At 36.1% G+C, this 21,644-nt stretch overlaps 1 protein-coding gene across 1 annotated transcript in view; it reads left to right on the forward strand.

The window, feature by feature from the left end:
- The window catches only part of znrf1 (zinc and ring finger 1), a 49,620-nt gene that overhangs the window by 20,144 nt on the left and 7,832 nt on the right, over positions 1-21,644 (forward strand). The window contains exons 2-3 of the mRNA XM_048158005.1: positions 8,280-8,375; positions 21,031-21,136. Of these exons, the coding sequence (XP_048013962.1) occupies positions 8,280-8,375; positions 21,031-21,136 (202 nt within the window). The remainder of the gene's footprint in view (positions 1-8,279; positions 8,376-21,030; positions 21,137-21,644) is intronic.

Below are 21,644 nucleotides of genomic sequence, written 5' to 3' on the forward strand. Positions count from 1 at the left end.
TTTTCCCTCAATAAACTCTTAATTTACTGCTTATTATAGTTAATTGTTAGGTTTAGGTATTGGGTAGGATTAAGAATGTAGAATAAGGTCATGCAGAATAAGGCATTAATATGTGCTTTATAAGTACTAATAAATAGCCAATATTTTAGCCATATGAATGCTAATAGTAATAAGCAACTAGTTAAAAGACTCTAAAATAAAGTGTTACCATTATTTTATAACAGTGTCATCTTTTTTAAGAAATTTGAAATTGTCTATTATCTGACCTTCTGTTGGAGGAAACTTAAAAAAACAAAAAACAAAAACAAAAAAAACATGAAATGAAAAATAGTCATGACGCTGTTATAAAATTATTTGTCAGAGTATTGTCACTTAATGACAAGTTCAATTTGTACCACTTTACTTGAGCTCATGATACATATTCATGACACTATTATAATGGCCTCATGACAGCCAATGTCAAAACCAACGACATGACAGTTTAATGTAATGTTAACCCATAAAGCTAAATAATGTCAAGTTGTCATGACAAAGACACTGACAGGTTATGATGTATTGGTTTATGTCAAGTTGTCATAACTCGGACATCTCAAACAATGTCATCTTTGCATTAAAAATGACATAATTGATCGAATGACACTTAATGACAGTTGTCATAAACATTCATAAAACCTCCTTCCTATTCATGACATGTGTCATGTCATGATTATGAAGGAGTCATGTCAGTCTTATGCACACCCCTTCAAGTAAAGTGTTACCTCATTTTCTTTAAAAAAAAAAAAGAAGAATTTATGTACTTTTTAACCACAAATGCTCATCTTGCAATGCTCTGCGATCTGCAGATCTTCGATGACATAGTCTACAAAGCGAACGTGCAAAGATTAAAGGTGCCGTAGAACGTCTTTTTAAAAGATGTAATATAAGTCTAAGGTGTCCCCTGAATGTGTCTGTGAAGTTTCAGCTCAAAATACCCCATAGATTTTTTTTTTATTAATTTTTTTAACTGCCTATTTTGGGGCATCATTAAATATGAGCCAATTTAGGCTGCAGCCCCTTTAAATGCTCACGCTCCCCGCCCACGGAGCTCGCGCTTGCCTTAAACAGTGCATAAACAAAGATCACACAGCTAATATAACCCTCAAAATGGATCTTTACAAAGTGTTCGTCATGCAACAGGTCTAATTGCGTAAGTATGGTGTTTATTTGGATGTTTACATTTGATTCTGAATGAGTTTGAGGCTATGCTCCGTGGCTAAAGCTAACATTACACACTGTTGGAGAGATTTATAAAGAATGAAGTTGTTTATGAATTATACAGACTGCAAGTGTTTAAAAAATGAAAATAATGACAGTCTTGTCTCTGTGAATACAGTAATAAACGATGGTAACTTTAACCACATTTAACAGTACATTAGCAACATGCTAACAAAACATTTAGAAAGACAATTCACAAATATCACTAAAAATATCATGTTATCATGGATCATATCAGTTATTATTGCTCCATCTGCCATTTTTTGCTATTGTTCTTGCTTGCTTACCTAGTCTGATGATTCAGCTGTGCAGATCCAGACGTCCTGCCCTTTTGTAATGCCTTGAACATGAGCTGGCATATGCAAATATTGGGGTAATACATATTAATGATCCCGCCTGTTACGTAACAGTCGGTGTTTTGTTGAGATTCGCCTGTTCCTCGGAGGTCTTTTAAACAAATGAGATTTATATAAGAAGGAGGAAACAATGGAGTTTGAGACTCACTGTATGTCTTTTCCATGTACTGAACTCTTGTTATTTAACTATGCCAAGATAAATTCAATTTTTAATTCTAGGGCACCTTTAAGCCAAAAGCCCTTTACAAAAAAAAGTTAAAAACAATGATACTGGATGATTTTGAAGTTGGGGGAGAAAATTAGATGAAGTTTTTCTCCCTGCCGTGGTACTTCCGCCTACGTCACGCGTGACCTTTCAACGTAATGTGTGGTGCATCGCAGAGCAGTGCAAGACAAGCATTTGTAGTTAAATAGTATATACATTTTTTTTTTTTGTAAAAAATGACCAATCGTTTCACTAGACAAGACCCATATTCCTTGTCTGGGATCGCGTAGAGCCCTTTGAAAGTGCAATGAAATTGCAATTTGGACCTTCCACCCAGTGAACCCCACTGAAGTCCCCTATATGGAGAAAAGTCCTCAAAAACCTTAATTTCTTTTCAACAAAAAGACATGAACATTTTGGATAACATGGGGGTGAGTAACTTATCAAAAAAATTTAATTCAGAAGTGAACTAATCCTTTAATGGACCACTTGCTTTGCATCCCTTTTGAAGCTTGAACGCTTCAGTCCCCATTCATCGCTATTACATTGCTATTACATATCAATTACATGAAAAGCAGCAATTTCATTTCAATAGTTTTGTGTTCCACAAGAAAGTCGTACAGGTTTGAAATGACAAAGATTTTTCACATGAAAAGCAAAACCATTGTTGCTCTCAGAGATGAAGCAACAATCCACTTGGACAAGGTCAGCTGAGGTAATTTACAAATAAGTTTAATAAGTCTAATGACTTGATCTCATAAGCTCATTGTCATTATGGCCGGTTTGGCATGAAAGACATCTGGTCTGTTTGTTGCTGCGGTGAGCTGCTGTTGATATTTTCGGTGCTATGTGATACTTGCGGTAGTGGAGACAGTTGGCCTCTCTCGCATGTGCGACTCGAATTCTGTGTGTTGACAGATGGAACCCCGTCGCCCCCTTTAGTAGCTTTGTTTCAGTGAATCACACTGCATAGGAGAAGGGACATCCCTGTCAGAGATTTCCACACCTCCGTTTTCCACTTCAGTCTTCTTTCCATCTCTCTTTCTCCATCTGTCCCCAAGGAATGCCTGAAAATAGCAGCCTAGGGAAAACTGGGTCAGGCATCATCATGGGTTCTGGGTGGGATTTAGAGGTTGGGGTGTGCGCTAAGCGAAGGCGCACTCTAGAGTCAGGGGCGGAGAGTCTCGAACCTGGGTTATATTAACAGATGGGACTGTCTTCGTCCCTACATTTACTTTGTGCCGTATTTTACTGACTCTGCATTTTGGCTCTGTTTGGATTCTTATTCTTTGTCTCACTGTTTTTTCTGGCATGGCTCCTTTTGTTCATTAGATTGTTTGCACCTGCTTTCTTTCACAGAAGTTCACTCAAAAAATGAAAATTGTGCCATCTTTTACTCACCCTTATGTCATTCCAAACTCATTTGCTGTTTTTTCTTTCTGTTTAACACAAGAGTATAGACACTTTTGAAGAAATTTTGGGGTCGGTAAGATTTTTTTGGTGTCACTTTACAATAAGGTCTTATTTGTTAACATGAGTTAATGTATTAACTGACAATGAGCAATACATTTGTTACAGTATTTATTAATCTTTGTTAATGTTAATAAAATCCAGCCGTTCATTGTTTGTTCATGTTAGTTCACAGTGCATTAACTAATGTTAACAAATACAACATTTGATTTTAATAATGTATTAGTAAATGCTGAAATTAACATTAACTAAGATTAATAAATACTGTACAAGTATTGTTAATTCTTAGTTCATGTTAACTAAAGTAGTTAAGTAATGTTAAACCTTATTGTAAAGTGTTACCAATTTATGTTTTTTTTTTTGTTTGTTTGTTTTTAAAAAAAGTTTCATGTTCATAAAATTATAATTATCAATGTTGAAAGGTGCCCTAGATTCAAAATTTGAATTTACCTCAGCATAGTTGAATAACAAGAGTTCAGAACATGGAAAAGACATACACTGAGTTTCAAACTCCATTGCTTTCTCTTTCTTATGTAAATCTCATTTGTTTAAAAGACTTCCGGAAAACACGCGGATCTCAACATAACACAGACTGTTACGTAACAGTCGGGGTGTACGCCCCAATATTTGCATATGCCAGCCCATGTTCCCAACATTATGAAAGGCATTAGACAAGGGCAGCCAGTATTAACGTCTGGATCTGCACAGGTGAATCAACAGACTAGGTAAGCAAGCAAGAACAATAGCGAAAAATGGCAGATGGAGCAATAATAACTGACATGATCCATGATAGCATGATATTTTTAGTGATATTTGTAAATTGTCTTTCTAAATGTTTCGTTAACATGTTGCTAATGTACTGTTAAATGAGGTTAAAGTTACCATCGTTTATTACTGTATTCACGGAGACAAGAGTCGTCGCGATTTTCATTTTTAAACACTTGCAGTCTGTATAATTCATAAACACAACTTCATTCTTTATAAATCTCTCCAACTGTGTAGCATTAGCCGTTAGCCACGGATCACAGCTTCAAACTCATAGAGAATCAAATATAAACATCAAAATAAATACTTTACTCACATAATTCGAAGCATGCATACAGCATGCATGACGAACATCTTGTAAAGATCCATTTGAGGGTTATATTAGCTGTGTGAACTTTGTAAATGTGCTGTAATATAATCGAGAGCTGGTGTGGCAGAGAGCACGCGAATTAAAGGGGCGGCGCGCTGAAAAAATCAGTGCATAGTTAATGATGCCCCAAAATAGGCAGTTAAAAAATATTAATTTAAAAAAATCTATGGGGTATTTTGAGCTGAAACTTCATAGACACATTCAGGGGACACCTTAGACTTATATTACATCTTGTGAAAATGCATTCTTGGGCACCTTGAAATCAGTTGTACTGCTTAATTTTTTTGTGGAAACTTGATAAAAAAAAAATCAGGATTCTTTGATGAATGTAAAGTGCAAAAGAACAGTATTTATATGAAATAGAAATAATTTGTAACACTATAAATGTCTTTACTGTGACTTGATTAATTTAATGCATCCTTGCTGAATAAAAATATTAATTTCTTTAAAGCATACTGTTTCCAAACTTTTAAACGGTAGTGTACATTTATTTATATTTTTACTATTTTTTTCTTTACAAAAAGAACATTTGCACCCAAACTGGAAATTATAATATAATGTAACTCCATATCTTTATAAACATTTGCATAAACATGCAAATCATTACTTATTGATTTGTGCTTTTCAGTACTGATGCTTCCAAGACTTTTCATCAAAACAAGCTTGAATAATTAAAAACAGAATTTTCATATCTGAATGAACTATGTTATGGCTTATTTCTACCTTATTTAAAAGATAAATATCAGCAAAATTCTAAAGTTAGCCAGAGATCTTATGCAGCTTATGTTTCAGGCTGCTCCCACAGGGCAAACAACCTGTCTTCACTCTAAATAATTATCAACATAAGCACTGAAATGGTGTAAAACTTCCATTAATTAGATTTTACAATGCCCCTCTCAAATCAAGGTTCCACATCATGAACACAGAGAGATTCTCTCGGCGGAAATCCAATCAGGTTTTTCCCTTATGTTTACAACTTCTGAAAATCCATCCTCCAGGCAATTGTGGAACGGCTTCCTCTTCAGTACTCAAGCCGTACACAAGCAACTTGTAGTATCCACCATGGAGTTGTACAGTTTAGAAACTTTTCTGCAAGGTCAGGCACTCATGTACAGTACAGTTTCAAAACCACACCTGCACCTTCTCCAATGAAAGCCCCCAAACTCACCAGCCTGCTTTTTATAAGCCATGCTGACTTGGCAAGGTTTCACATAGTTTGTGAACGTGAAATCGTTCGTCAAAGTCTGGTAAGGAACTACACTTTAGCTAGCCACTTCTCACCCTAGAGTTCAATGCCTTGGGAAACGTTGACACGAATCCTGCGAAAAGACCAGTAGGCTTTGCTGTCTGTGCAAAACAAGGCCTATGGGCTTCACGGTGGGATGTGCGATGCCAAACAGAGCCTCAATGACCTGCCGCTGCGTCTGTGTTTATGAAGGACACAGCCCGGCTCAGTGGGACAGGATTCAATGTGTGAATGGCTCTCTCTTTCTATCTTCCCCTCTGGGCCTTCGGTTGGTGTCAGAGGGACAGGATGTTAGCGGAAGCTCCCTTCGGTTGCTGATTTGATGCTAGTGTTGCGGTAATGTACTAGTCAGGGCTTCAGACAATGTCTAAAAAGTTACATTTCATGTGTCTACAAAAATGATCCATGCTTTTTGCTGGCGTTTTCTGGATTATTTTATACTATTAAAGCAGTATATTAACAATGAATATAGTATATACATATATACAGTGGGTACGGAAAGTATTCAGACCCACTTAAATTTTTCACTCTTTGTTATATTGCAGCCATTTGCTAAATCGTTTAAGTTCATTTTTTTCTCATTAATGTACACACAGCACCCCATATTGACAGAAAAACACAGAATTGTTGACATTTTTGCAGATTTATTAAAAAAAGAAAAACTGAAATATCACATGGTCCTAAGTATTCAGACCCTTTGCTGTGACACTCATATATTTAACTCAGGTGCTGTCCATTTCTTCTGATCATCTTTGAGATGGTTCTACACCTTCATTTGAGTCCAGCTGTGTTTGATTATACTGATTGGACTTGATTAGGAAAGCCACACACCTGTCTATATAAGACCTTACAGCTCACAGTGCATGTCAGAGCAAATGAGAATCATGAGGTCAAAGGAACTGCCTGAAGAGCTCAGAGACAGAATTGTGGCAAGGCACAGATCTGACCAAGGTTACAAAAAAATTTTTGCTGCACTTAAGGTTCCTAAGAGCACAGTGGCCTCCATAATCCTTAAATGGAAGACATTTGGGACGACCAGAACCCTTCCTAGAGCTGGCCGTCCGGCCAAACTGAGCTATCGGGGGAGAAGAGCCTTGGTGAGAGAGGTAAAGAAGAACCCAAAGATCACTGTGGCTGAGCTCCAGAGATGCAGTCGGGAGATGGGAGAAAGTTGTAGAAAGTCAACCATCACTGCAGCCCTCCACCAGTTGGGGCTTTATGGCAGAGTGGCCCGACAGAAGCCTCTCCTCAGTGCAAGACACATGAAAGCCTGCATGGAGTTTGCTAAAAAACACCTGAAGGACTTCAAGATGGTGAAAAATTAGATTGTCTGGTCTGATGAGACCAAGATAGAACATTTTGGCCTTAATTCTAAGCGGTATGTGTGGAGAAAAATACAGTCCAATACAGTCCCAACAGTGAAGCATGGTGGAGGCAGCATCATGCTGTGGGGGTGTTTTTCAGCCCCCCACATATATTTAAGAAAAAAAAATTATTTATATATAAAATATTTATATTTACATGTAATATAAAATATATATAAATATGTATATTTATTTATACATGTATATATTTCTTAAATGTATACATGTATGTGCATGTATTTATATACACATAAATATTATACACAGAACATACACATATATTACATAAACACAGACTTTTATTTTGCAAACGATTAATCGCGATTAATCGTTGTGCAGCCCTAATAGTTTTTTATCGACATTTAGAAAATATCGCAAAAGTTTTGTGCAAATCTGTAATGGAAACCCGGCTACTGTTATATATTTAGAAAATGTGAAAATTAATCCTTTTTTCATTTTATTTTTATTCATATGTTTGGGTACGTTTTTGTTTTTAAGGAAATGAATACTTTTATTCATCAAGGATGCATTAAAGTGACAATAAACAAAATAATCTTGTTACAAAAAAATCTTTTGTTATTTAATTGTTTTATATTGTAACAATGTTTTACTGTATTTTACTGTATTTTTTTACTATATTTCTTCTATGATCTTCTATTTCCAACCCACAAACCTTTGAGCGATAGTATATGCAGTGTTCGGACTGGGGGAAAAAAAGTGCCCGTACTCCCGAGGTTTGAAATCACGTTCCAGGGGCGGGACGGGGCGTTCAGAGTACCGATGACATATGAGAAGTGACGGTACGAAAGAAAAAGTGAGAGTACGCTGTAGATTCAAATATAGAAGTGGCAGTACCGATGCTTATATGACGGCAGTGCTCTCATATGTTAGTCTGGAACATAGGTAAGGCATGTGAAACTAATCCCAGGCAAAGAAAACTGAATGTTTGTTTGCCGATACCAGCCTAACATGAGCCTTTTGCAGCTGCCGATGTCATAATGACATTGGTAAACAAGTGACATTGATATATGTGTTTATAAAGTGTAAGTTTGAGTTAAAAAAGCTTTGTGTCAACAAAGTGACTAACAGCCGAGCTAATACATTTGCAGCAGGCCGAAAGGAACACAACATGTTGCGCAGGATTATGGCATTGGCAGTCATCAGACTGCTGCATCACTGTCACAGCTGATTCGACGGCTTCTTGACGGTTCAAGAGTTCTGACGATGCTGTTTCCTCTTTCCTCTCCAGGATTTAAGTGTCCTGTCTGCTCCAAATCAGTGGCATCCAATGAGATGGAGGTTCACTTCATCATGTGTCTGAGCAAGCCCCGCCTCTCCTACAACGGTAAGACACACCCCCTTGTGTTCCTGCGCATTTTACTGCTTCTCTAATCTCGATAACCATCTCCTCCACTACTCACCTCCTTTTTTGTGTGTCACTCTATCAGTTTATCTTTTCGTTCTCCATTTCATTCTTGCCTGTGATTCCATTCTGGGGCTGAAAAGAGTCTGTGAACTGCGAATGACCCATTAATCTAGGTCGGTCTCTCTCTCTTTTCTGTTTTGCCGTGGGAAATCAAGGTTACTACTGTATATGACATTTGCCATCCGTTTTTCCTCCCTTTGCTTTGTCTTTTTCCTCCTCCATCACTCTCATTTGCAGTTTCAAGTAATCTGTAGGCTGTCAAATTACAGCCTTTTTTTTTTTTTTTTTCAAAATATTCCTCTATGGATTTTTATTCCAGCCATGTTTGATACTACTGCTCATATTATTTTAATTTGCATCACAAGTTTTGTAACATGATAGATATCCGAGTAAAACAGAAACATTTTAGTGAAATAAATAGGGAAATATTTGATTTTTTCCCATTGGGTTTTCATTAAATTCTTTCATCAATCATGCAAAAGTTAAATGTTAGGCTATATTATTAAATATTCATATTATTTTCCCATGGTTACATTAGACAAAAGATTGTTTCAGAGGCAGAGGAAGTTTTTTTTTTAAAGATTACATGAACTTTTTTTTCTTTAGAATAATGAATAATAAAGATACTTTGATGAATTGTGCTCAATTAAACCAGCAATTTTTATAAGGAATGAGGTCAACTTTGATTACATTTTATCTTTTATGTTTTTGGTTAATTAATTTAAAACTGAGCCTTATGTTCAAATGGACTGAAATATATATATATATATATATATATATATATATATATATATATATATATATATATATATATATATATATATATATATATGTATTAATTGCAATATACTGTATGTATTTACTATATTTTTTCAATATTATTTAACAAATCAATTCTATTATATTATATTGTATAAGCTATTAATTCATTTTAACCTTTTGTCTTATATAAAAGTAGTTTCATTTTTTTTTTATTAATTTGGGGCATTAATTTTATGTTATGTTTTATATTTTAAAATATAATATATATATTTAATAACTTGTATGTTATGTTTAACAATCTTAATTTCGTTTTTAAAGAATTCTGTAATTTCAAGAAGAAGTAATGGCAATACATTGACAAGCAACACTAGCTCACTATTGATTCTGTGAGCTTTTGGATCAGTCTGTCAAGTGCAGCTTTGCAGGAAGGTGGCACACATGACACAGATGTAGTGACCCGATGACATGCGTAGTCTCTGCTTGTAACAGCTGTGTTGGGTTGGATTGACGTCTGACTGACAGCTACCCGACTGAGGGACAGCTGTCCAGCTCAGCTTGAGCTAAAGGTGACCAGCAGTGATGCATCTGATTGTTACCGGTGTGACATCATCTTTCTTCACAAAAACATTCATTTTTAATATATTCATTTAATGCCTTTCAGTTAATCATTTTGTCAATAATTAATTGAGCAAAAACAAAAGTTTTGAACTTACATGCACCTTTAAGCCCAGAACACACCAAGCCGACAGTCGGCCGTCGGGCAGTTTTTGTGCGTCGGCCTTTTTCAGGCCGTTGGGCCGTCGGAGAGAGAGAGAACTCTGATTGGCTGTTCAGTATAGCAAACGAGTCAGTTCACGAAAATATAAGCAAAAGTTATGAAAGCAAGCAAATGACAGAACAGACAGAAGGTGTTTTACAACATCTTACCTGAGCACTTGAATGCACAATTTTTTTCTTAATAACATGAGCGAAGTGGAATAAAGAACGTGTTTAGCATGATTGATAATATTCAAAACGGTAAGCAAGCGCTGCTTTGTTTATGGTTTGTATACATGCAGTCTTAGTTTCGCCCTCCCTTTTTAAATAACGAATATAGACAAATATATCTGCTTAAATAGACAGTTATCTCCTAGGGCTGCACGATATATCGCACAATATGAAAAATAACATTGAACTTGAACGCGATTATCACTTAAACGCGATTCTTAGTGCGATTCTTATGAAATCGCAAAGGCAGCGATTACTTTTTTATGCGCAGCTTGTTAATGAAGTATGGCTCCAAATACTAATCCATCTGAAAGCACTGCGAGTTTGAGTCGCTTATAATGTACATTTGAAAAAGCAACACGCGTCAAACTTCTTTTCAGACACGAGAAGCATTTATTAACATCTTGTCCAACAAAAGACAACATTTAATAACGTTTTTACTCCAAACTCACTTCATAACGACAGTTGAGCGTCCTTCTGTTCTTACACAGAATAAGGCAGTCGTGTGTTTATTAGTCATGTTTAATTAATCAAAGCGTTTCAATCTTCTGTTTATTCAACTACCGTGATATGATGTGTGTTATCTTCTTCTGCTGCAGGGAATATTTAGAGTTTCTGCGCAAGAGCGCCCTCTGGCTTTCAGATGGAGAAGCATTTACTACTGATCACAGAGGCGTAAAGCTCTGACAAGCCATGCATTAAATAATCGCAGCCTTTGCCATATTGAGTGCGATTTTATCGCGATAAATCATGTAGCCCTATTATCTCCTTTAAGGCAGGAACACACCAAGCCGACAGTCGGCTGGCGGGCAGTTTTTGTTCGGCGGCCGACTAAGTTTTCTCAGTGTGTTCCGCACCATCGGCTGAAGTTGGTCCTCGTCATCTTTTTTCCGGCCGATTCAAAATGTTGAATCGGCGACGGAGCTCGTCGGTCCGTCGGGCCATCTGATCATTCTGATTGGCTGTTCAGCTACTGCCACCTGCTGGTTCGGACAGGCATTTCATCTTACGCAGGCGCAGAACTGACGTGCTACGTGGCCGTCGGCTGTCTAGCGTTGCTTTGGTATGTCAGGCCAACTTTGGACACAGACGCTGCCGACGTGAGCCAACCCCGCAGTCTGCTTTCATCGCCACTAGTTTGTCGGCATCGGCTTTGTGTGTTCCGGCCTTTATACGCAAGCGCAGAACTCACATGGTAGTTGACAGTCGGCTGAAGTTCTTTCAGTGTGTTCAAGGACATATTATTTCCCAGACGCAGCCGACGTGAGGCGACAACACCGTCGGCTTTCGTTGACGCTATAGTTCTTTGACACCGGGTTGATGTGTCCCGGCCTTTAAAAGTAAATTAATACAGGGGATTAGGGTTGTCAAACATTCCAGTACCAGTCGGTACTAAAAGAAAAAAGTTGACGATACCAGCATTTATGCAGTACCAGGTATATTCGGTACCAGCTGATAGACACTGCTTTCTAACGCTCTTGTTCATTTTTGTTTGAGTGCTCTCTGAGTGTCGAAGGTTTCTATTTACAGCGTGTTTTTATAAGCGTTGAGCATTGTAGCCAATCATATCTGTTGAGCTTGTGAACGCAATGACCTATCAGAGGTGCTAGTTAGTAAATTAGTTACAATCTGCTTAAAGGATTAGTCCACTTTCAAATAAAATTTTCCTGATAATTTACTCACCCCCATGTCATCCAAGATGTCCATGTCCTTCTTTCTTCAGTTGAAAAGAAATTAAGGTTTTTGATGAAAATATTCGAGGATTATTCTAAGGAGAATAAGGAGAATAATCCTGGAATGTTTTCATCAAAAACCTTAATTTCTTTTCGACTGAAGAAAGAAAGACATGGACATCTTGGATGACATGGGGGTGAGTAAATTATCAGGAAAAGTTTATTTGAAAGTGGACTAATCTTTTAACACCACACAAGGTTTTGTTTTGTTCAAGCCACAAGCTCGCCAATCCTTTTTTTTTTATAACCAGCAAAGTGTAAACATGATCTAAATTAGAAATTCATTGTACAATTAAGAGTTTTTGTGAGAGTGCAGAATTCAGTGAGCTTGCTCTAAAGATTGACAGCCTCAGTGATTATAAAGGGATGCTCTCCTCTTGCTGTCTGTTTATTGCCCGTTCACAATCTGAAAACAAGTTTAGTACACTGTAAAGTTTCTGGATTGACAACAGTAATTAAATGTGCGATTGAATCTGAAACTGTAATGATTGATAGTGATAACCATTAACCAACTGACTCGACAAACGGGATAACATTTTTTAAAAGAACCTAATTCAACAGGTTTTGGTCTGGTACCAAAATTGGTGCCAAGAACTCCACAATTTTACTGGCTTTGGTACCAACTACTGAAATTTTGGTACAGTGACAACCCTACAGTTTATGCATGTTAATACCAGTGTTATTTTAGTATTAATATGCTATTATAGTTTTTGTTGATATTTGGAATTGGAATTAGATATTATTTTTTAGTCTATTTAGTTTTTGTTATTTTAGTACTTCAACAAAAATGAGAAATGTCTTGGCAACTAGCTGAAATAAAATGTTTAATTTTTTATATTTATTTTTATTTCAGTCAGTGTTTTTTTTTATTCCAAGTAATGATGAATGTTTTTATGGTTTTAGTTTTAGTTAACAATAATAACCCTGGTTAATACCATGTGTAAACTGAAAGAACACTGGTTTTCCTTACATGTTCATCCTTACATTTAATCCTTCATTTTATCGTTTTGTCACTAACTGACCCCCATCATGTTCAAGTTAGTGACATTACCACACCAGAACACACTGCAGCTAATCTTATTTCCCACAATGCACTCTGTCCCATTGTCAACTGCAGCCAGTGACAGTCACACGTCAGCAGATCTGCTCACTGTAAAGCCCGCTCTCTGTGAATGCAGTATGTACACTTTGCTCGCCTTTTGACACTATGGTTTGTGCCCCCCAGCCCTCCATTTCTCTGTGAACTCTAATCCACCCCAGTTTGTATTGAACCAGGAAGGGAAATAACCCTGGACTAATACTAGATATAACATTGGACTAACCCTGAACTAATACATGTTTTACCCTTAGAGGAGATGGTATTAGAGTTGAGGGTATTTCCTATACCAGCAGAATTTTATTTTCAGCATGAATTTCAGTTTTTCTGAACTTGCAGTCACAAAATAAGTGCTCACTAATTATTTTGACTGATTCCCTTGGTGATTTGTTCAATGATTCTTACTGAATAGTTGTATCTGTGGTAATACTTTATTTTTTAGGGATTTTAAATATTAAATTTTAAGTATTAAAAGTCAGGAATAATGTGCAAAACTCTTTCAGTATTGTTTAAATTATATATATTATTTATTTCATTATCATTATGGGATAGATTATAATTATAATTCACTGAATCATTAACCCTCAGTTTCACAGACCAGGCTTAAGCTAGTCTCAGTTTCAACTGTTCATATCTTAAAATATGTCAGTGCTATTGCTTTGTGTCAGGATGCACATTAGTACTGTTTTTTTCTAAGGCACTTTTATAAAAGCTACTTAAATGTCCTAATTGAACTAAGGCTTAAGAATATCCCATACATATTTTGATAAAAGAAACATTTATATGTGAAAACAGTAACTGTTACTCTGATTAAAAAGTAACCGTTTAAGTAACTAAATTGGCCAGATAGATAGACAGACAGACGAACGACAGATAGATAATTGCAAGGGACGGATCTTGATAGATAGATAGATAGATAGATAGATAGATAGATAGATAGATAGATAGATAGATAGATAGATAGATAGATAGATAGACAGACAGACGAACGAACGATAGATAGATAATTGCAAGGGACGGATCTTGATAGATAGATAGATAGATAGATAGATAGATAGATAGATAGATAGATAGATAGATAGATAGATAGATAGATAGATAACACAGATAGATAGATAGACAACATAGATAGATAACATAGATAGATAGATAGACAAACAAACGATAGATAGATAGATAGATAGATAGATAGATAGATAGATAGATAGATAGATAGATAGACAGACAGACGCACGATAGATAGATAGATAGATAATTGCAAGGGACGGATCTTGATAGATAGATAGATAGATAGATAGATAGATAGATAGATAGATAGATAGACGAACGATAGATAGACAAACGATAGCTAGCTAGATAGATAGATAGATAGATAGATAGATAGATAACAGATAGATAGATAGACAAACAAACGATAGATAGATAGATAGATAAATAGACAGACAGACGCACGATAGATAGATAATTGCAAGGGACGGATCTTGATAGATAGATAGATAGATAGATAGATAGATAGATAGATAGATAGATAGATAGATAGATAGATAGATAGATAGATAGATAGATAGACAAACAAACGATAGATAGATAGATAGATAGATAGATAGATAGATAGATAGATAACATAGATAGATAGATAGACAAACAAACGATAGATAGATAGATAGATAGATAGATAGACAGACAGACAGACGCACGATAGATAGATAGATAATTGCAAGGGACGGATCTTGATAGATAGATAGATAGATAGATAGATAGACAGACAGACGCACGATAGATAGATAATTGCAAGGGACGGATCTTGATAGATAGATAGATAGATAGATAGATAGACAAACGATAGATAGATAGATAGACAAACAAACGATAGATAGATAGATAGATAGATAGATAGATAGATAGATAGATAGATAGATAGACAGACAGACAGACAGACAGACAGACGCACGATAGATAGATAATTGCAAGGGACGGATCTTGATAGATAGATAGATAGATAGATAGATAGATAGATAGATAGATAGATAGATAGATAGACGCACGATAGATAGATAGATAGACGCACGATAGATAGATAGATAGATAGATAGATAGATAGACAGACAAACGGTAGATAGATAGATAGATAGATAGATAGATAGATAGATAGATAGATAGATAGATAGATAGATAGATGAGACCATGAAGAAAAAAATTGTGTAGCAGAAATGTTATTCTGTCCTCTGAAAAACTCTCTGTCATCCCCCTCCCCATCTGAGAGCTAAATTTAACAGCAGGTATTAAAATATCATCATGCATAGTCCTGGCTTGGAAAAGACACACTGGTCAGCTCACATGGGCCCTTCAGAGGGTAAAACACACACTCTCACACACAAAACTGCTATCAAAGTAATAGCGTTACCATATCAGGGACCGAACCGAAAAGCCTAGACAAAAATTGACAGCTATCCAGCGGAAAGAATGGGGAACATGATTACCAACAACTTGAACTAAAAGGCCTAACGACTGATCTCTCTCACACACACACACCTGTCCATTCCTGTAAACTAGTGCAGCTCCTCTGAGCTGCTGAAGTCATCGGCCCTAAGAGGATAACAAGCTCAAGTGCAGGAGGGTGTGCGTCCTGCTGTCGTCCAGGGATGTTGGGGGGTGGGGAGTGGGGGAGACGAGCGTGTTTGGTTTGCCTCGGCCAGCGTCTGGAAAATTGTGCAAGCGCTTGAGGATTTTTTTGAGGATCTAGAATAGTTCTTATATAACTCACTGGCTATTAGACATATCCCTGACATATTTTGAAAAAAGAAACATTTACATGTGCAAACAGTAACTGTTACTGTAAGTAAAACGTAACCGTTTAAGTAACTTGTACCATAAGACTTAAAATGAGAAATATAACAATATTGAATTAAATATAAAAGATCTCAGAGACAGTTGATGGGGTTGAAGGCAATTGTAACACTAAAAAAAAGGTAAAGAAGGATGCATTAAAAGTAAATAGATCAAAGTACACAGTAAAGACAAAAGATTTCTATTTCTAATAAACCCTGTTCTGTTCAACTTTCATCAAAGAATCCTGAAAAAGAATTCCACAAAAAAATGAACCACCAAAACATTCAGCAATGATGATAATCATTTTTTTCTTCCTTGCATCACAGGAATAAATACATTTTAAAATATATTAAAATAGACAACAGATATTTTACATTGTAATAATATTTCACAATATTTTTCATGATCATTTTCACAAAACAACACACTATAAATACTTACAATTATGCATGATATAAGTTTAATCTCAGCCTAACTTTGAAGAAATTTAGCATGTTACAATTGTCCCGGTCTCCTGATTGAGCTAAGCTGATTTGTATTTGGAGCATATATCTGCCGTCTGTTCTCTATTCATTCCCGCCATCATCTCCTGTTTTTTCCCAGCACACCTCTTCTTGCTTTCCATCCTGTGTCGTTCTCTCACCCTCTGTCACATCCTCTCTAAACTGCAATCTATCTCTTGTCCTGTCTGCCTGCTCCCTGCACACAAAACAATGGATCTCCATCTCCCTTTCTTCACCTGAGGTGCCCTACAGTGCTTTTTCGGCAATGCAGGCGATTTATGGCCATACTAGTTAAACACTGCATATGTCCATTACAACTAACTAAACTGAAATAGAAATCTGCAGTAGTTATACCAATAAACCATTCAAGAGGAAACAGCACAAACAAATTTGTGACATCTTTCAACCTATTGTGCCTCCGTAGTATGAGATTCATCCTAAAGCATTCTGGGAAAGTGGGTTAACCCCCAATCAACATCCTGCATTCACACGAACTCCATTATCCTGTCATGATTCTCTAACCTTCTGTCAGTATTTACCACACTCTTCACCTTTACACGCACAGAAACACACTCAATCACAGGTGTTTCCAGGGGAAGCTGCGCACGTTATAGGAAAGGATGTGGCCTGTTTCGTTTTCAGGCGCATTTCCTGTGAAGAAGACTTTTACTGGAAACTAAAACAGGCTCGTGTTAGTCACTCGGCCGGTATGGACATGCAAGTCAAATCGTGTTGGTTGTTGCCCTTAAGCTTTTAGCACAAAATGAGTTCACACCTCGTCGTCATCTCCACCACAAACATACACACAGCAATGAAGCATGAGTAACTGTTTTTAACTACTAGTTATGCTAACTGCCAGCCCACCTCACTTAACCAGCCGTCATCTACTGTGAGTGAGAAAGTAGAGGAGCACTGTAAACTGCATTTCATGCATCTTTACTCACCACTGCCCCCTGCTGGCAAACAAGACGTTTTGAATAATAGAGAGTATGTTTTCATGAATCTGCAGTGCCAAACATCCCATTCAGAAAACAGACACAAATTGTGACATGATGTTACTACAAATGTGCCGCAAAAAGCTACATAAGGATTATGGGCTACAGTCCTACAAATAGGATAAAACAGGAGTTTTAAAATGGGGTCAGTGTGCTGCAAGGGGGTGCTAGGGAATCTACATATATTTTTTGTTATATATATATCCAGTGATGGGAATAACGGCATTATAAATAAACTTTTTTCAGTAACGAGTAATCAAACTAATTACTTTTTTCCGCCGTTACCGTTACTGACACAAAAAAAAATGGCGTGTTACTATAATTGAGCTCACTGAAACGGTTTTCATCCGAGTAGGCTCTCTCTCAGCCATTTTCTCTGGTGTGTATGTTGGACTAGTAGTTGTTCATTTAAGCCATTAGTTGACTAATCACATTTATATTAATTTGATTTCTTAAATACTGGAGAGAATAAACCATAATAATGAGCGTTTAAGTAATATAGGCTATATCACTCAAGTGCACTCATAAAGCTTGCCATAAAGAACCGGCAAAAGTAATGATTATGAATGTGACAAAAACAGTAAGGAGACATTTTAATTGTTTATTAATAAACTAATGTTTTCTGAATCCGTGTCTGCTGCAAAGATGAAGTTGACATTGCTGACTCTCATCATCTCCGTGGACGCGCTTAGAGAGAAAATGCACATTTCATTTGGATTACATAATCAGAGAGTAGCCTATTTCTTTTCGTTTTGAATTATTTTGTTTTAAAGTAGACATTTCAGCTTTCTATAGATATATTTCTCATGTCTGTGAGGCCAGCAGCCTATATTCTGAGTTTCGGTTCATTTAGCCTATAGGACGTGCTCCAGTTCAAGTGCAAGTGATCACGCCGGCGCCATGATTTTATTGTCATGATTATATTTTCTGCTATATTTGCTTCTTGTTTATTAAATCCAGACAATATGTTGATGAAACATTAAGATACAATTTTTACAAAACAAAATTCACTTTATAGGAAGGCTTTCTACAAAACAAAATTTAACCCTTAAATGCATGACTGTTTCGCCAATCATTCTTACATATTCGGGTCTTTATCGACCCGGATCTATATCTAACACGGAAGGATCTCTACCTGTCGCGATAATATAAAACTCATCTGATATTAGAGTAACAATTACAGAAGGATAAAATAAAGCATATTTTGTTACCTTTTGGAGCTTGAAAGGGCTCAGTTTGAGCAGATGTTTTATGCCATCATCACTGTCCTCGTCAGAGCTCATTTCCCAGTAAATTCAACAAATAATGGGCTATTTTTATGTTTGAGGTCGCAAATATGAGCCCATTCGCGATCTCAAACATATTCTCAGAACTATATAATTTTCAACATCTTCAAAATCAATATTTCGATCGCTAACAGCTTCACCAGAACAATCCAGTAACAGTTACAGTCATATTTGATTGCGTTCAGTACTTGTTCTGCAGTAAATCGCTGAGCCATTTCATGTTTCTCTTATTATTTCGTTTTCTGTCTAAATGAGTCGTCACTTCAGCATTGTGTATCAGACATTGCCACCTTGTGGAATAAAGGTGAATTGCACTTATTCCATCATCTAAGATTCAATTATTGTTGTGCAGAAAAAAATATATGTACACTCATACACACCTCGGGTCGTTTGCGACCCTATACAATCTTTTACAAAAAACGAATACAAAAATAGGCATTCTTTATAATGAATTGATTGAGGAATACCAAGAAGGTTGATGTCTAACTTTAAAAAAATGAACAAGGAGGAGGGTAGTGAATGACGTCCCGGGTCACTAAAGACCCGAGGTATGCATTTAAGGGTTAATGAAGTGTGTCTGACCCACTCCATGTCTCCCGATATATTGCACATCTTATGATGTATCCTATCTTACTCATGTTGTTTACTTTTCATAATCAAATAGATGAATTTAAAACATAACATTAAACAAATAATAATTTATTTTTAGACATATTTAATATTGGGGGCATCCAAGTTAATTGTTAATTGACATTTTAATTGTTTATTAATAAACTAATGTTTTCTGAATCCGTGTCTGCTGCAAAGATGAAGTTGACATTGCTGACTCTCATCATCTCTGTGGACGCGCTTTGAGAGAAAATGCACATTTCATTTGGATTACATAATCAGAGAGTAGCCTATTTCTTTTCGTTTTGAATTATTTTGTTTAAAAGTAGACATTTCAGCTTTCTATAGATATATTTCTCATGTCTGTGAGGCAAGCAGCCTATATTCTGAGTTTCGGTTCATTTAGCCTATAGGACATGCTCCAGTTCAAGTGCAAGTGATCGCGCCGGCGCCATGATTTTATTGTCATTATTATATTTTCTGCTATATTTGCTTCTTGTTTATTAAATCCAGACAATATGTTGATGAAACATTAAGATACAATTTTTACAAAACAAAATTCACTTTATAGGAAGGCTTTCTACAAAACAAAATTTAACCCTTAAATGCATGACTGTTTCGCCAATCATTCTTACATATTCGGGTCTTTATCGACCCGGATCTATATCTAACACGGAAGGATCTCTACCTGTCGCGATAATATAAAACTCATCTGATATTAGAGTAACAATTACAGAAGGATAAAATAAAGCATATTTTGTTACCTTTTGGAGCTTGAAAGGGCTCAGTTTGAGCAGATGTTTTATGCCATCATCACTGTCCTCGTCAGAGCTCATTTCCCAGTAAATTCAGCAAATAATGGGCTAGTTTTATGTTTGAGGTCGCAAATATGAGCCCATTCGCGATCTCAAACATATTCTCAGAACTATATAATTTTCAACATCTTCAAAATCAATATTTCGATCGCTAACAGCTTCACCAGATCAATCCAGTAACAGTTACAGTCATATTTGATTGCGTTCAGTACTCGCTCTGCAGTAAATCGCTGAGCTATTTCATGTTTCTCTTATTATTTCGTTTTCTGTCTAAATGAGTCGTCACTTCAGCATTGTGTATCAGACATTGCCACCTTGTGGAATAAAGGTGAATTGCACTTATTCCGTCATCTAAGATTCAATTATTCTTGTGCAGAAAAAATGTATGTACACTCATACACACCTCGGGTCGTTAGCGACCCTATACAATTTTTACAAAAAATGAATACAAAAATAGGCATTCTTTTATAAATTTATTATTTTTTTCTTGTTATATTCTTTATAATGAATTGATTGCGGAATACCAAGAAGGTTGATGTCTAACTTTAAAAAAATGAACGAGGAGGAAGGTAGTGAATGACGTCCCGGGTCACTAAAGACCCGAGGTATGCATTTAAGGGTTAATGAAGTGTGTCTGACCCACTCCATGTCTCCCGATATATTGCGCATCTTATGATGTATCCTATCTTACTCATGTTGTTTACTTTTCATAATCAAATAGATGAATTTAAAACAACATTAAACAAATAATAATTTATTTTTAGACATATTTAATATTGGGGGCATCCAAGTTAATTGACATATTTGATTTTTTTTTTTTTTTAAGTAACGCAATAGTTACTTTCCCTGGTAATAAGTTACTTTTATAATGATGTAACTCAGTTACTATTTGTGAGAAGTAACTACTAACTATATATATATATTTACATTGATAATTAATGTTTGTGTATGTGTTATAGATGACGTGTTGTCAAGAGACGCAGGAGAATGTGTAATATGTCTCGAGGAGCTACAGCAGGGAGACACCATCGCTAGACTGCCGTGCCTCTGTATCTATCACAAAAGGTGAGCGACTAAACATTTCCCTGTACTATACCTTTAAATCATCATAACTGCTACCATTGCATATTGAACAATTCATATTATTAATGTTTTTTGATCAACAAAACTTACTACCAATAAAATGCTTGTGATAATGACAAACCTCCTTGTGCTGGTCTAATCTTAGAGTGTTCACACTTGTAGTTCATTTGGTCTGAACCAAAAAAGAAAATAATACATTTAATCCTGGTTCCCACTATCATTTTTAAGACCAAACCTAAAGATAGAAAAAAAAAGAAAAAAAAACTATTTTGCGACGGAACTTAACGAACATCCAAAACAATGCTATGTGCTGAGCTAAATGTACTCATTATGCATTATTACTTATTATGCATATGTGTGCACATATGATGGCATTTTGACTAGCTGAGAACTCGTGAAAAGTTTATAAAATGTGTAAAGGCGTCAAAACAGTAACAGGAATCCCTCCATCACACACACAAATGAAGATCTGCTCCAAGGAGATGGCGTT

Source organism: Megalobrama amblycephala, linkage group LG15, assembly GCF_018812025.1.
Source record: "Megalobrama amblycephala isolate DHTTF-2021 linkage group LG15, ASM1881202v1, whole genome shotgun sequence".
Taxonomy (NCBI): Eukaryota; Metazoa; Chordata; class Actinopteri; order Cypriniformes; family Xenocyprididae; genus Megalobrama; species Megalobrama amblycephala.